The sequence below is a fragment of the Aquarana catesbeiana genome, linkage group LG04 (genome assembly GCF_042186555.1).
Source record: "Aquarana catesbeiana isolate 2022-GZ linkage group LG04, ASM4218655v1, whole genome shotgun sequence".
Classification (NCBI taxonomy): Eukaryota; Metazoa; Chordata; class Amphibia; order Anura; family Ranidae; genus Aquarana; species Aquarana catesbeiana.
Genome location: NC_133327.1, coordinates 637,298,304 through 637,314,454, shown reverse-complemented (window position 1 = coordinate 637,314,454; position 16,151 = coordinate 637,298,304). Strand labels below are relative to the sequence as shown.

The following is a 16,151-nucleotide window of genomic DNA, read 5'->3' as shown; positions in this document are numbered from 1 at the left end:
ATCAACGGTTTGCCGACCTCGGCTTTAAAGTATATGTCAAGGGGAAAAAAGGTAGCACATCTCTGCAATACACACTACAAGTGCAGAAGAACATTTGATGCCTCAGAATTGTAGTATATGCTTCTAGCTTCATCTCTGACCTGAGAACACCACTCTGTTATCAAGTCCTACCTACTTGATTTCTGATAAATTAAGAACACAGCCCCCCTCATCTCCATATCCCCTCCTTCCGCACAGACAGAGAACACTGGAAGTTATTAAATCACATGATTTCTGGCAGGAGCGAAAATGTATTTTTTGTACTTATTGAGCAGATATAACAAAACTCTTTGAATGGTATATAGGTCGCTCAGACCACTCTACATTCACTTGGATGTTTGGACAGATAGTTAAGCAGTCATAGGATTTTGCTAAGGCTAAACCATAATCTTATCTGTCCCCGTGGGGGTCTGTTTATGGAATTACTTTCTCCTGGGATCTTCAACGGACCGGAGTTCAGGAAGAATGTAGTTAAGGGGGTTTCCTTGGGTGAGCAGTACATACCATGGTGGCCACAATGGTTTCCATCATGGCTCAGACTACATTCAGTGTGGGCGGGTTGATTTTTGGATTCTAAGAGGACTAACAGAACACAAACCCCATTATCCCCCTAAAGAAGCCCATCGGGGCGAAACATGCTCGGTTTTGCGTTGTAAATCATTTACCAACACTTTATTTGGTAAAAGCCCTTGAATAGGCATAATTTTGGAAGTGTTGCTAATGTGATGCTAATATAATCATTTAGGAATATGATGGTTGGGGATGTTGTTCTGTAATACCCTTAATGATATTTGTGGTATGTGTTACTATAACATAAGCATCTATATGCCCTTTTGATCGAATAGATTTATGGAATAAAGTTGATTGTTTTTACAAGTACTCTTTATGTTTTTCTGGGAGACCATCCACCTGTTAAAGGATAAGTTCACCTTTTGGAACATGTTACATATTCTGCCCGTATTTAGGATGCAACATGCTCCAGCAGCTGCAGCCATTCCCCCTCTCCTCCCATTTTGATTTAAAGTGGTTGTTAAGCCACTAAAGTATAAGCATGCCATCCCCTCCTAAATAACATTGAGTGTTCCTGTGTCTGTTCTGCATAAAAAAAAAATGCTGATTATACTTTATATCAGAGCGTCTCCTGGCTAACAGCTATAACAGGCGGGGCCGAGCACTCCCGCTGACGTCAGCCAGAGAGAGAGCCGAGGAGTCACGTGAGCGCCGGGAGACACCCTGATATAGGTAGAAATCTGCATCTATTTTGGATCGTCTATTAGTGATTATTGATATGGCCAGCATCATATATAAAAATGTATCTTGATGTTTTTAATCAATTTTAATCTTTAGTAATAAAAAAAAATAGATTTTTTTTATAAATCTTGTATGGTCATTCCTCAACGGTAATAGTAAAGTCCAGTATTGATAAATCAGACAGATACACTGACAAGTCTGCAGGAGTCCTGCGTGAGTGCACTGCTTTCCAGGATCCAAGTAAAAAAAAAAAAAATTGAAGGATAGGTTCACCTATCCTTCAAATCCTGTTTCTTGAGTTAGGTGTTTTTTCCCCGCCAATGAATGATCAATGGTATATTTAGCAGACCAAAAGTGAGCAAATAGGAAAAGTTAATCATTAGAATTTACACACACTTCTACTGAAGTTTGAATTTGACAGCAAATATCTGACCTGATGAAACCTGGGAGCTGCAGTAGGGGGAGCCCTCTACTTTATTACCAATCACTGCTTGTCCTGGAAACACACGACAAGATCCCGGAACACATGTGCTGCCTATCAGTGCTTGTCTATACTATATTGTTCCCTAGATTTTCATTTTAAACAAACTAAAAATAATTCAGAAAGCTCTCACTTACCTGTAAGAGGCTGATGATTTTCCTTGACTGTCTCCAACAAAAATACCCATGAAGAAGATACAGAGGGCAACATCATTGCTGTGACTGTCCTATAAACACAATGCATTAAGCAAAAAACTGTGAATTCCACCAAAATCCCCCAATAGTGAACACAATCTCAACTAACCACTAGCACTTTGTTAGTTCTGGTATGCAGGCACAAGAGCGGCTTCCCCATTGTACTTGTCTGTTGTAGCTAGGAGGTCTGGCTATAGGTGTGATAAGCCTTACTGAACTGTTAATACACCTTTGGTGAGCATACATGACTTCTTAAGGGTTCACTCACACAGACGGGGGTGGTAGGTTTAGCCGAGGGTTCTCCAACATCCCACCCATTCAAATGAATAAGGCTGTGCCACAACCGGGTGCATTGCACACAGCTGGTCAGCATTTTGAGGGTTAAACCAGGCAGTGAGGTGACAACATATTGCCTCTGCATTGCCTGGAAAATGTCCTCTAAAAAGTGATCAATCATAGATTGCTTTTCAGTAAGGTAGCAATAATAGCCCCATGTGGTGTACCTAGACTTTGCAAAAGCATTTGACACAATTCCCCATAAACGTTTACTGTACAAAATAAGGTCCATTCGCATGGACCATAGGGTGAGTACATGGATTGAAAACTGGCTACAAGGGCGAGTTCAGAGGGTGGTGATAAATGGGGAATACTCAGAATGGTTAGGGGTGGGTAGTGGGGTCCCCCAGGGTTCTGTGCTGGGACCAATCCTGTTTAACTTGTTCATAAACGATCTGGAGGATGGGATAAATAGTTCAATCTCTGTATTTGCGGACGATACTAAGCCAAGCAGGGCAATAACTTCTCCGCAGGATGTGGAAACCTTGCAAGAAGATCAGAACAAATTAATGGGGTGGGCGACTACATGGCAAATGAGGGTTAATGTAGAAAGATGTAAAATAATGCATTTGGGTGGCAAAAATATGAATGCAATCTACTCACTAAGGGGAGAACCTCTGGAGGAATCTAGCGTGGAAAAGGACCTGGGGGTCCTAGAAGATGATAGTCTCAGCAATGGCATGCAATGCCAAGCTGCTGCTAGCAAAAGCAAAGCATGCTCGCTCCAGAGCCAGCTCTGTGTCCATAAGACACAGAGTGCGGTTTAGCCCCGCCCCTTCATCCCCCCTCACTGTCTGTGATTGACAGCATCAGGAGCCAATGGCTACTGTATCTCAGCCAATTAGGAGGAATCGGGCTTAGGAAAGTATTAGGGGGGCTGATGCACACCGAAGGTTTTTACCTTCATGCATAGAAAACATGAGGGTAAAATCATCAACACACACATACATACATGATAGATAGATAGATAGATAGATAGATAGATAGATAGATAGATAGATAGATAGATAGATAGATAGATAGATAGATATATATATATATTTCATTTTATATACACATTTACCGAGTCAAAAATAGATATCTGTATCTATCTATACATTTATTTATATATACAGTGGGGAAGGAAAGTATTCAGACCCCCTTAAATTTTTCACTCTTTGTTATATTGCAGCCATTTGCAAAAATCATTTAAGTTATATTTTTTTCCCTCATTGATGTACACACAGCACCCCATATTGACAGAAAAACACAGAATTGTTGATATTTTGCAGATTTATTAAAAAAGAAAAACTGAAATATCACATGGTCTTAAGTATTCAGACCCTTTGCTGTGACACTCATATTTAACTCAGGTGCTGTCCATTTCTTCTGATCATCCTTGAGATGGTTCTACACCTTCATTTGAGTCCAGCTGTGTTTGATTATACTGATTGGACTTGATTAGGAAAGCCACACACCTGTCTATATAAGACCTTACAGCTCACAGTGCATGTCAGAGCAAATGAGAATCATGAGGTCAAAGGAACTGCCTGAAGAGCTCAGAGACAGAATTGTGGCAAGGCACAGATCTGGCCAAGGTTACAAAAACATTTCTGTCGCACTTAAGGTTCCTAAGAGCACAGTGGCCTTCATAATCCTTAAATGGAAGACGTTTGGGACGACCAGAACCCTTCCTAGGGCTGGCCGTCCGGCCAAACTGAGCTATCGGGGGAGAAGAGCCTTGGTGAGAGAGGTAAAGAAGAACCCAAAGATCACTGTGGCTGAGCTCCAGAGATGCAGTCGGGAGATGGGAGAAAGTTGTTGGAGAGTCAACGATCACTGCAGCCCTCCACCAGTCAGGGCTTTATGGCAGAGTGGCCCGACGGAAGCCTCTCCTCAGTGCAAGACACATAAAAGCCCGCATAGAGTTTGCTAAAAAAAACACCTGAAGGACTCCAACATGTTGAGAAATAAGATTCTTTGGTGTGATGAGACCAAGATAGAACTTTTTGGCCTTAATTCTAAGCGGTATGTGTGGAGAAAACCAGGCACTGCCCATCACCTGTCCAATACAGTCCCAACAGTGAAGCATGGCGGTGGCAGCATCATGCTGTGGAGGTGTTTTTCAGCTGCAGGGACAGGACGACTGGTTGCAATCGAGGGAAAGATGAATGCGGCCAAGTAGAGGGATATCCTGGACGAAAACCTTCTCCAGAGTGCAAAGGACCTCAGACTGGGCCAAAGGTTTACCTTCCAACAAGACAATGACCCTAAGCACACAGCTAAAATAACGAAGGAGTGTCTTCACAACAACTCTGCGACTGTTCTTGAATGGCCCAGCCAGAGCCCTGACTTAAACCCAATTGAGCATCTCTGGAGAGACCTAAAAATGGCTGTCCACCAACGTTTGCCATCCAACCTGACAGAATTGGAGAGGATCTGCAAGGAGGAATGACAGAGGATCCCCAAATCCAGGTGTGAAAAACGTGTTGCATCTTTCCCAAAAAGACTCATGGCTGTATTAGATTAAAAGGGTACTTCTACTAAATACTGAGCAAAGGGTCTGAATACTTAGGACCATGTGATATTTCAGTTTTTCTTTTTTACTAAATCTGCAAAAATGTCAACAATTCTGTGTTTTTCTGTCAATATGTGGTGCTGTGTGTACATTAATGAGGAAAGAAAATGAACTTAAATGATTTTAGCAAATGGCTGCAATATAACAAAGAGTGAAAAATTTAAGGGGGTCTGAATACTTTCCGTCCCCACTGTGTGTATGTATATTTTATATATATATATATATATATATATATATATATATATATATATATATATATATATATATATATATATATATTTATTTATTTTTTTTATCTAGATATAGATATATGGTTCTCAAATTTTCCGACAACAAAATCTGTTCGCCTAAATTTCGATCGTGTGTACACAATTCCAACGCACAAAGTGCCACGCATGCTCGGAATCAAGCAGAAGAGCCGCACTGGCTATTGAACTTCATTTTTCTCGGCTTGTCGTAAGTGTTGTGCGTCACTGCGTTCTTGACGTTCGAAATTTCCGACAAGATTTGTGTGACTGTGTGTATGCAAGACAAGTTTGAGCCAACATCCGTCGGAAAAAATCCATGGATTTTGTTGTCGGAACGTCCGATCAATGTCCGATCGTGTGTACGGGGCAGATCTCTATCTAGATGGAGATATATATACTCCAAAGACATGCTGGTAGGTTAATTAGCTTCTGTCTAAACTGGCCCTAGTATGTGTATGTATGAATGTGAGTTAGGGACCTTATATTGTAAGCTCCTTGAGGGTAGGAACTGATGTGAATGTACAATGTATATGTAAAGCGCTGTGTAAATTGACAATGCTATATAAGAACCTGAAATAATAATAATAATAATAATACATTTAATAATAATTATCCGCTTGCCGACCAGCCGTCGTCATTTTACCGTGGCAGGTTGGCGCGATCCTGCGAATTGTATGTAATATGTTGGCTTGCGGGATCGGGATAGCAGGCGCACGCTGCACAGCGGGGGTGCCGATGCTCGTGACCGACGGTCGCAATGACCGCCGATTGCGAGCACCAGAGACAAAACAGGGAAGTGTGAGTGTAAACACACACTTCCCTGTTCTGAGAGGAGTGACAGATCGTGTGTTCCTAGGAACCACGATCTGTCACTTCCTCTAGTCAGTCCCCTCCCCCTACAGTTAGAATCACCTCCCAGGGAACACAGTTAACCCCTCGATCGCCTCCTAGTGTTAACCCCTTCCCTGCCAATGAAATCTTTACAGTAATCAGTGCATTTTTATAGCACTTATCGCTGTATAAATGCCAATGGTCCCAAAAATGTGTCAAAAGTGTCTGTGTAATGTCGCAGTCCCGATAAAAATCACAGATCGCCGCCATTACTAGTAAAAAAAAAATTTAAAATAATAATAATAAAAATGCTATAATGTATCCCCTATTTTGAGGACGCTATAACTTTTCTGCAAACCAATCAATATACGCTTATTGTGATTTTTTCTACCAAAAATTTGTAGAAGAAAACACATCGGCATAAACTGAGGAAAACATTTTTTTTTTTTTTTTTAAAAACAAGAGAGGATATTTATTACAGCAAAAAGTACAAAATATTGTGTTTTTTTCAAAATTGTCGCTCTTTTTGTTTATAGCGCAAAAAATTAAAAAAAACGCACAGGCGATCAAATACCACCAAAATAAAGCTCTATTTGTAGGAAAAAAAGGATCTAACAGAAAAGCACTGCCAGGGCCAGGTCTGGATTGTAGGAGTGTATTGCAGCTAAGTGTTTTTTTATTTTATTATATCTTTTAATGAGCTATTCATTTCTGACTTAAAGACATACCTTGACCTGGAAACACTCCTGTCCATAGCCATCCAACTGCTGCACTTCCTGTATGTACAAAACTGTGGCTTCCTCCGGTCTCATCTCACTACAAGTGAAAACAAACGTGGCAGTGTCATCCCACACACATACAAACACAAGACAATAAAACCGTGTACAGACAATAAATATTTTATACGCTTTCATCCCAGCTACACATATTCTCCCCTGTCACAACAGATGGCTCATCCAAAGCTGGACTGCTATACAGCCACAAAACAACAACAACAACAACTGCATGCAGACTGGAATATAAAATAATTTAATCTTTTAGAGAAAGACAGCAAAACTCTGCACTGACAAAAACATTTAACTTATATATTCCTTCAAAAGTCATGAAACCTTATCTCAAGAGCAGCTAGTCTAAATACCTCAAATCGGTCTTTATTAGAGATTGGACTGGACATGAGAATTCCCAGCTGAATGTAAAGAAAGGGGCAGGAATGATGGTTGATACATAAAAAAAAAAAAAAAATGGGTGGGGTTCCCCCCATTCATACCAGACCTTTATCCAAGCATGTACCCTGGCTCGTCCCAAATTACAGCTTCCTGCAGCTGAACGTAAACAAAGGGGTGCACTATCCCGGTGACATCATTATCCATATATGGACATGACCATATTTGGTCAGGGACCTTGACCAAATGTATTCATGATCATGTTTGATCAATTATGTCACCTGGGACATTTCGCCCCTTTGTTTACATTCACCTGTCAGGAAACAGTCATTCGTGGCAAGTAGTCATCAGGGGCAGATCGCGTTGGTGTGTCTTTTCTTTCAGCAGATGCCCTTCATCATGACTGATGCAGATCTACATCGCTGGATGACATCAATGATGGATTTACAGACTTGTCAAAGTGTGCGTTTATTAACTTTACATTTGTTTCCTTTACTACTACTATCCCTTACTGATTCATGCAGGAGGAAGGGTACGGGGCAATATCTGAGAACCCACACATTTTAAAGGGGGGTTTTCAAATTCCAATAAGCCCACAGACCCCCACAACCACCAGGTCAGGGTTATGGGTATGAGGCCCTTGCGCTATCAACATGGATACAAGGTGCTTTGCCAGGGACGCTGCCTGGCAAGGTACCCTCCCCATGTTGAGGGCATATGGCTTGGTATGGTTCATGGAAACCTGTCTAGCAAGGTTGCATTATAGGAAAAGGGTCTGGCATGGATTTTGGGGTTGTACACATCGTACAAATGTGCTACCTCACAAGCAGGTTCGGGGTATCACCCAATCATGTTATTTTCCTTTCAAAATATTTATTGACAATTTTTCAAATAGACAATACAAAAGATCCCACATCAGCGGGACACATTAAAAAAAAAAAAAAAAAAAAACATATGAAACATAACATACTGAAACCCACAATGTCAATTCCTAAACAGTAAAGGTATCAACCCCCTAAATAAAGGCCAGATCCTTATCACCCAATACAACTAGCTGAGGGGGACATACCCAATGAAGACTGCCCTGAAATCAGGGTGCCAAAGATGTGGGGTGCCAATATAAACACCTGAGTAACCAAACATACTTTAGAGAACAAATTGTGAAAGAAGAGAAAGAATGAAGGAAGAAAGAGCCCATAACAGAGAAGGGTGGTCCGAGCCAGGGTCAGGGAATATATATTAATCCAAAAATCCAGAGAGCAGTGCTAAATTACGGTACCAGGGAGATATATGCATATATGTGGCCCATGGCTCCCAGGTCTGTACGAATTGTTCAACAGTGTCCTGCAAGATGCTAACAATATTCTCATTTAGCCTAATCCAGGTGACCTTTTTCTTAGCCTGTGCCAGGGACACCGTAGATTGTTTCCAGAATTTGGCAAGAGTAGTTTTAGCTCCTAGCAAGATAAAGAATATCAATCTTAAGTATTTAGGTAGCCTAGGCACAGGGGTATTAAGGAGTGCTATATGTGGAGTCTGGGGAACCAATCATCTCGTTACTCTACGAGTCATTGAGAAGATTCCATTCCAGTAACCCCGGATTCTAGGGCATTGCCAGCAGATATGGCACATTGTCCTCGGCATCTGACAGCCTCGGAAACACAAAGGCGAAACAGAAGGGTACATTTTGGCCAACCGGGTTGGCACCAGGTACCAATGGGTGAGCACCTTCAAATTTGCCTCTATCAAGGCGACTTTCATGATACCTCTGTAAGATCTCAGGAAACAACTGTGCCACAGCTCCAGGTCCCTTTCTTCTCCCAGTCCTCCATATAGGGGAGTCTAGGGGGAAGAACCCAGTAGCAGGCCATAAACCAGGGAAATACCACCATGCTGATCTCCATCTTGCGTGCACCACTTTTCATACGGAGTTACCCGATATTGGTCAGGCCTAGCCGGCCAGAGGGAGTGTAAAAAATTAGAAATTTGAAAAAACGAAAAAGTTCCGACAGAGTCATCTTAAGGACCTCCGTACAATGACAGCACCCAATCATGTGATTTAAAGTAATTTTTCATTTTTGCCCTCTGTTTGAAAACCCCTTGCCTATTAGCCTAAAACATGGTCATTTTGGATTTTCAGGATTCAGCTCCCATTGGATTTTAAGAGGGGTTCAGATTCGACATCCTAAGGCCCGCCATAAATGGATCGAAATTCGACCGGTTCAACCTGGACGAATTTTGATCCCTGTATAGACAGGAAGGTTGTACAGAAGTCAATCTACCGACTGACTTATGTACAGCCACCCTGTTGGATTTTCCCCGCTCGATTAGCTCCGCAGACTATAGCTTGCAACGGTGATCAGTGCAAAACGAACTCATCTATGGGCTCCATAAAGCAGTTCTTCACCCTAGCAATCAAAAAATTAAAAGACAGCAGCTACTAATACCGTAGCTGCTGACTTTTAATATTAGGACACTTACCTGTCCAGGGATCCAACACAGTCCTCAACCGAGCCGGCTCTTTGGGTCCCTGGCACCGGCATGTTTACTTTGGGAAGCTGGCTGTGACTGCATGTGGCTTCACAACTGGCTTCCCACTGCGCATGCACGAGCAGCGCTGTGCTTTGTGAATGGTGCCGCAGAGAAGCGGAACCTCCCCTTTTGGGTGAAGTTCCGCTTTAACTTTGCTAAAGTTTACTAAACAGCCCCAAACTGAACCAAAGTATATTCGGCTCATCACTAGCCCTAAGGCCACTTGCACACACTACCCATTTCTGGACATAATTTCAGACATTGTTTTGCATGTATTCGTATGTATTTATGTGTATGTGCACATTCGCACGTACAATACATTCCTAGGCAAAATGTATTAATATTTTACAGGTGCAAAATACTGACCAGGAACCCAGATTTTTCAAATTTTTTTTTTTTACTACTCAAGAATATGCAGCGCTTGTTTACACACCTGGCACATGGTAAACAATGGGCTGCATTAGAAATCTGCATTTAGATTTCAAGCTGCAGTGTGCAAGAGGCCTTGTATTAACTTCAAACGTGGCAGCGAGAACTCCAAGTGTACTTGTGCTTTGCCCACACAAAACAAAGCAACAGGTTCACAATAACCACCTTCTCCATGCAACATACACTATATTACCAAAAGTATTGGGACACCTGCCTTTACACACACATGAACTTTAATGGCATCCCCATCTTAGTCCGTAGGGTTCAATATTGTGTTGGCTCACCCTTTGTAGCTATAACAGCTTTAACTCTTCTTATAAAGCTGTCCACAAGGTTTAGGAGTGTATCTATGGGAATGTTTGACCATTCTTCCAGAAGCGCATTTGTGAGGTCAGGCTCATAGTCTCCGCTCAAATTTATCCCAAAGGTGTTCTATTGGGTTGAGGTCAGGACTCTGGGCAGGCCAGTCAAGTTCCTCCACCCCAAACATTTGGTGGAGGGGGGATTATGGTGTGGGGTTGTTTTTCAGGGGTTGGGCTTGGCCCCTTAGTTCCAGTAAAGGGAACACTTAAGGCATCAGCATACAAGACATTTGGGACAATTTCATGCTCCCAACTTTGTGGGAACACTTTGGGGATGGCCCCTTCTAGGGCTGGGCGATTTTCTCAAAAAAAAAAAAAAATAAAAAAATAAAAAAACTTGATTCACGATTCGAATCGAGTTTTTTTTTTTTTGGACACCGCGCCGGTCCTGAGGAGCTGCGGGCAGGAGTCTTTAGGCGAGGTGTCCGGCCTCGCGAACTAGGCCGAGGCCGCGGCCGCGGCCTCACCTAAAAACTCCTGCCCACAGCTCCTCAGGACCAACGCTGTGAAAAGAAAAAAGAAAAAAATAAAATCTAAAAAAATTGATTTGCTTAAATTTTGAATCGATTTGACCTCTCAACTTGATTCAAGATTTAAATCGATTTTTTTCCACAGCCCTAGCCCCTTCCTGTTCCAACAGGACTGTGCACAAAGCAAGATCCATAAGATATGGATAAGAGAGTTTGGGGTGGAGGAACTTGACTGTCCTGACCTCAACCCGATAGAACACCTTCGGATGAATTAGAGAGGAGACTGCGAGCCAGGCCTTCTCGTCCAACATCATTGCCTGACCTCACAAATGCGCTTCTGGAACATTGGTCAAACATTGCCATAGACACACTTCTAAACCTTGTGGACAGCCTTTCCAGAAGAATTGAAGCTGTTATAGCTGCAAAGGGTGGGCCAACTCAATACTGAACCCAACGGACGAAGACTGGGATGCCATTAAAAGTTCATGTGTGTGTAAAGGCAGGTGTCCCAATACTTTTGGTAATATAGTGTATATTGACCTTCCTTTCACTCCTATGCTGCTCCATTTAAATGCCTGGAGTAAAAGGAAAGTTATGAGCATCCAGGGCTATGAACTTCCCCTGCAGGAGCACTCGTTAGCCTATCATTGTTATGCAGGCGAGTCACATGCTTGTCCGTACCAGAAAATTTCCTTTGGTTCTCAATAAAAGCTTGTATTGGTGGATAGGTAAGCTGGATAGGTAACTGGTCCTGAGTGGGTATTCATGTGGGCAAAAAGGAAGGAATGCTTTTTGGTGGGTACTGCCCAGTGATGGATGGTGGTGATGGGCCCTCTCTTAGGGATTGGGCTGCTGCCTTTTCTGTGTGACCTTAAGATCGTTTCAGCATGTAGACTTCGATAAAAAGAAAGGAGCGCCCGTTGTCCAGAGAAATGTGACCTCTAAAATATGGTTTATGGACCTCTATTAAAAATTAGCAACATGTATATTAACCAACGCGTTTCGGAAGGATAGACTTCCACTTCTTCAGGGCTGTTGCTGCACCTATACAACCAAGGCCAGAATCCTGCTATTCAGAAACCTTGATCCAACATAACCACTCATGGGAATAGTTTCCAACAAAGAGTATGCAGCACCAGCCCAGAAGTAGGAAGAAGTCTATCTCCCCGAAACGCGTTGGATTGATGCACATGTTGCTAATTTTTAATACAGGTCCATGAACCATATTTTAGAAGTCACATTTCTCTGATCACCAGGCGCTCCTTTCTTTTTTTTTTTATCCAAGTCTACACAACGATAGGAAAAAGAAGAGAAGGTCAGCCAGTATATGGTGCACGGGATGGGGCAAGGTTAAACTAAAATTTTTTTTTTTTTTTTTTTACAGAAATCGAAAAAGCATAGCATTGTTTTGTCAAGCTGCAGTAGGGGTGTCTGCTATGTACGCTGATAGGTGGGTGGAGGAGGAGGTACTTAGAAGGATTTGCTGGAGGGAGAAAGCTCAGTGAGCCCATCAGAGGGGTGATTTTTTACTTGTATTCCAAAGAAATCTGAAAACGAAAAGTGGGAAGCAATGCCACAATCCCCAGACAAATCAGAATTCATTGTACATAAAGTGTAAGCTCACCTTACAGCTTTGTGCTCCACAGCCACTTTTAGTAGCAGTTCTTTTAGTAAGTTGGGATCCTGAGTCCAGCTCTGTGGTGAGACAAAACACTGACTCTATTATCCCGCAACACAAAACATACAGGCACTCTAACACAATACACACATAAAAATAAAGAAAACACACATAGCTGCTTGTAGTCTCCACCAAGAGCATATATGTGACAGGGTGACAACACAGAAGCATATTTTGGAGAGTTGTCATGCCATAGCAGGAAGTGCTTGAACTAAGACCTATATGGCAGGATCATCAGGTGTTTTTCTTTGTTAATGACAGATGCTGATGTAGAACCAGTGAACACAACTTTTGAAACTGCATACATGTTAAAGGAGTTGTAAAGTCAGAAAGTTTCTTTATCTTTATGCATTAAGATAAAAAAAAAAAAACCTTCTGTCTGCAGCCCCCCCCCCCCCCCCAAAACACACTTACCTGATGTCCCTCTCTGTCCAGCGATGTCCACGAGTGTCTCAGCCGTCCGAGATTCTCCCTCCTGATAGGCTGATACAAATCAGCGGCGCCATTGGTTGCCGCTGCTGTCAATCAAAGTAAGCTAGCCAATCAGGAGAGAGGGGGGCAGAGCGGGATCTGAATGAACACATGGAGCTGTGACTCGGCTCGGGTGCTCCCATAGCAAGCTTCTTGCTGTGGGGGGCACTGAAAAGGAGGGAGGGGCCAGAATTACAGAGGAGTGACCCGAGAAGAGGAGGATCTGGGCTGCTCTGTGCAAATCCACTGCACAGAGGAGGCAAGTATAGCATGTTTGTTTATTTAATATAAAAAAAAACAAACAAAAAAAATCTCTGAGTGATAAAGATCCAGTTGATAAGGACATCCGTTCAGGTTTCTGGAGACCCAATTCCCTGGGCTTGGTGAGACCGCCATTGCGGTCATCCCTGCGGGGGGTAAGGAGACTACATGCGAACTGTGGGTGCATAACCTATTTGGATGAAGGTTCTCCACTATCCTTATCACGGCGATCAGCTGTTTTCACTTTCATGAACATTCTTCAACATTTCCTGTTACTTTGTTACTATTTCTGTTTGTTACTTACTTTATGGGGTTTTTTTTGCATTTTTTTTATGATCACCATTATTTTTGGTATTCTTTTTGATGCTTTGTCACTTCATATTTTGCGTCAATGTGCTTCTATAGTTGTGGCTCACATCATTTAATTTATAGGATTTTTACTCCTCATATTTTTCATGTATTTTCACTGGATTGCTTTTATCTAAGTTCCTTATCTTATTTGTAGGGATTTTTCTTTAGTTTTCCACTTACTTTTTTCACCATTATTGCACATTCATTTAATTGATAAATGAATGAATGAATAAATGTCAATTTTTTTTCACTTTTTTGTCTATTTTGATTTGTAGAGACATTGCTTTAGTTTTCCACTTATTTTTCACCACTACTGAATGTCAATTCATTTAGTTTTTATATATTAATTTTTTCGAATAATACTTTCAGCACTGCACCTACTCCACATTTTACACAGATTTTAGTTTTGTATTGAAGACTTTTGGTGCTGGCAGCTTTATCCATATTAAACACTGGTTTCACTTTTCATATCTTTTTTTCAAGCGCAACGTTAACCTTATGGTTTTTTAAAAGAAAAAACAGAACTTTACAATCACTAAAGAGTCTGTAAATAATTACATATACTCAGTGAAGTGACTGGCCTCAGGAGATACGGTTGGCGGAAATCAGTCCCCTGTTACCACAATTTAGCAAGAAAAGAAAAAAAAAAAAACTGTGCCCATGGAACTTTTGAGAGTTATGCCAAGAAGTTAACACCACTTTACATAAAATATACAAAATGTATTCCATATTTATGTTAAAAGTAGACAGTAAATGATACACATGTCAAGCTATAAAAGAATATAAATATACATTGACATACAGTGGGGCAAAAAAGTATTTAGTCAGCCACCAATTGTGCAAGTTCTCCCACTTAAAAAGATGAGAGAGGCCTGTAATTGTCATCATAGGTATACCTCAACTATGAGAGACAAAATGTGGAAACAAATCCAGACAATCACATTGTCTGATTTTTGAAAGAATTTATTTGCAAATTATGGTGGAATATAAGTATTTGGTCACCTACAAACCAGCAAGATTTCTGGCTCTCACAGACCTGTATCTTCTTCTTTAAGAGGCTCCTCTGTCCTCCACTCATTACCTGTATTAATGGCACCTGTTTGAACTTGTTATCAGTATAAAAGACACCTGTCCACAACCTCAAACAGTCACACTCCAAACTCCACTATGGTGAAGACCAAAGAGCTGTCGAAGGACACCAGAAACAAAATTGTAGACCTGCATCAGGTTGGGAAGACTGAATCTGCAATAGGCAAGCAGCTTGGTGTGAAGAAATCAACTGTGGGAGCAATAATTAGAAAATGGAAGACATACAAGACCACTGATAATCTCCTTCGATCTGGGGGTCCAGGCAAGATCTCACCCCGTGGGGTCAAAATGATCACAAGAACGGTGAGCAAAAATCCCAGAACCACACGGGGGGACCTAGTAAATGACCTGCAGAGAGCTGGGACCAACGTAACAAAAGGCCACCATCGGTAACACACTATGCCGCCAGGGACTCAGATCCTGCAGTGCCAGATGTGTCCCCCTGCTTAAGCCAGTACATGTCCGGGCCCGTCTGAGGTTTGCTAGAGAGTATTTTGATGATCCAGAAGACGATTGGGAGAATGTCATATGGTCAGATGAAACCAAAGTAGAACTGTTGGTAGAAACACAACTCGTCATGTTTGGAGGAGAGAGAATGCTGAGTTGCAACCAAAGAACACCATACCTACTGTGAAGCATGGGGGTGGCAACATCATGCTTTGGGGTTGTTTCTCTGCAAAGGGAACAGGACGACTGATCCGTGTACATTAAAAAATGAATGGGGCCATGTATCGTGAGATTGAGTGCAAACCTCCTCCCATCAGCAAGGGCATTGAAGATGAAACGTGGCTGGGTCTTTCTGCATGACAATGATCCCAAACACACCGCCCAGGCAATGAAGGAGTGGCTTCGTAAGAAGCATTTCAAGGTCCTGGAGTGGCCTAGCCAGTCTCCAGATCTCAACCCCATAGAAAACCTTTGGAGGGAGTTGAAAGTCTGTGTTGCCCAGTGACAGCCCCAAAACATCACTGCTCTAGAGGATCTACATGGAGGAATGGGCCAACATACCAGCAACAGTGTGTGACAACCTTGTGAAGACTTACAGAAAACGTTTGACCTCTGTCAATGCCAACAAAGGATATATAACAAAGTATTGAGATGAACTTTTGATATTGACAAAATACTTATATTCCACCATCATTTGCAAATAAATTCTTTCAATAATCAATGTGATTGTCTGGATTTGTTTCCACATTTTGTCTCTCATAGTTGAGGTATACCTATGATGACAATTAAAGGCCTCTGTCATCTTTTTAAGTGGGAGATCTTGCACAGTTGGTGGCTGACTAAATACTTTTTTGCCCCACTGTATATTGTTTAAATGTGAACAACAGATACATGCATGTTGGACTGATCTCTTGATGCGTTTCGTGAAGCAGCGTTCACTAAGAGAAATTCAAAACCAATA

The 16,151-nt window shown here is 41.8% G+C and overlaps 1 protein-coding gene across 1 annotated transcript in view; it reads right to left on the bottom strand.

Annotated features, from left to right (window-relative positions):
• PTPN14 (protein tyrosine phosphatase non-receptor type 14) overlaps nucleotides 1–16,151 on the bottom strand; it is a 158,805-nt gene that overhangs the window by 35,446 nt on the left and 107,208 nt on the right. The window contains exons 6-8 of the mRNA XM_073628385.1: nucleotides 12,518–12,588; nucleotides 6,666–6,753; nucleotides 1,909–1,997 (exon numbers count right to left, since the gene is read on the bottom strand). Coding sequence (XP_073484486.1) covers nucleotides 1,909–1,997; nucleotides 6,666–6,753; nucleotides 12,518–12,588 — 248 coding nt within the window. The remainder of the gene's footprint in view (nucleotides 1–1,908; nucleotides 1,998–6,665; nucleotides 6,754–12,517; nucleotides 12,589–16,151) is intronic.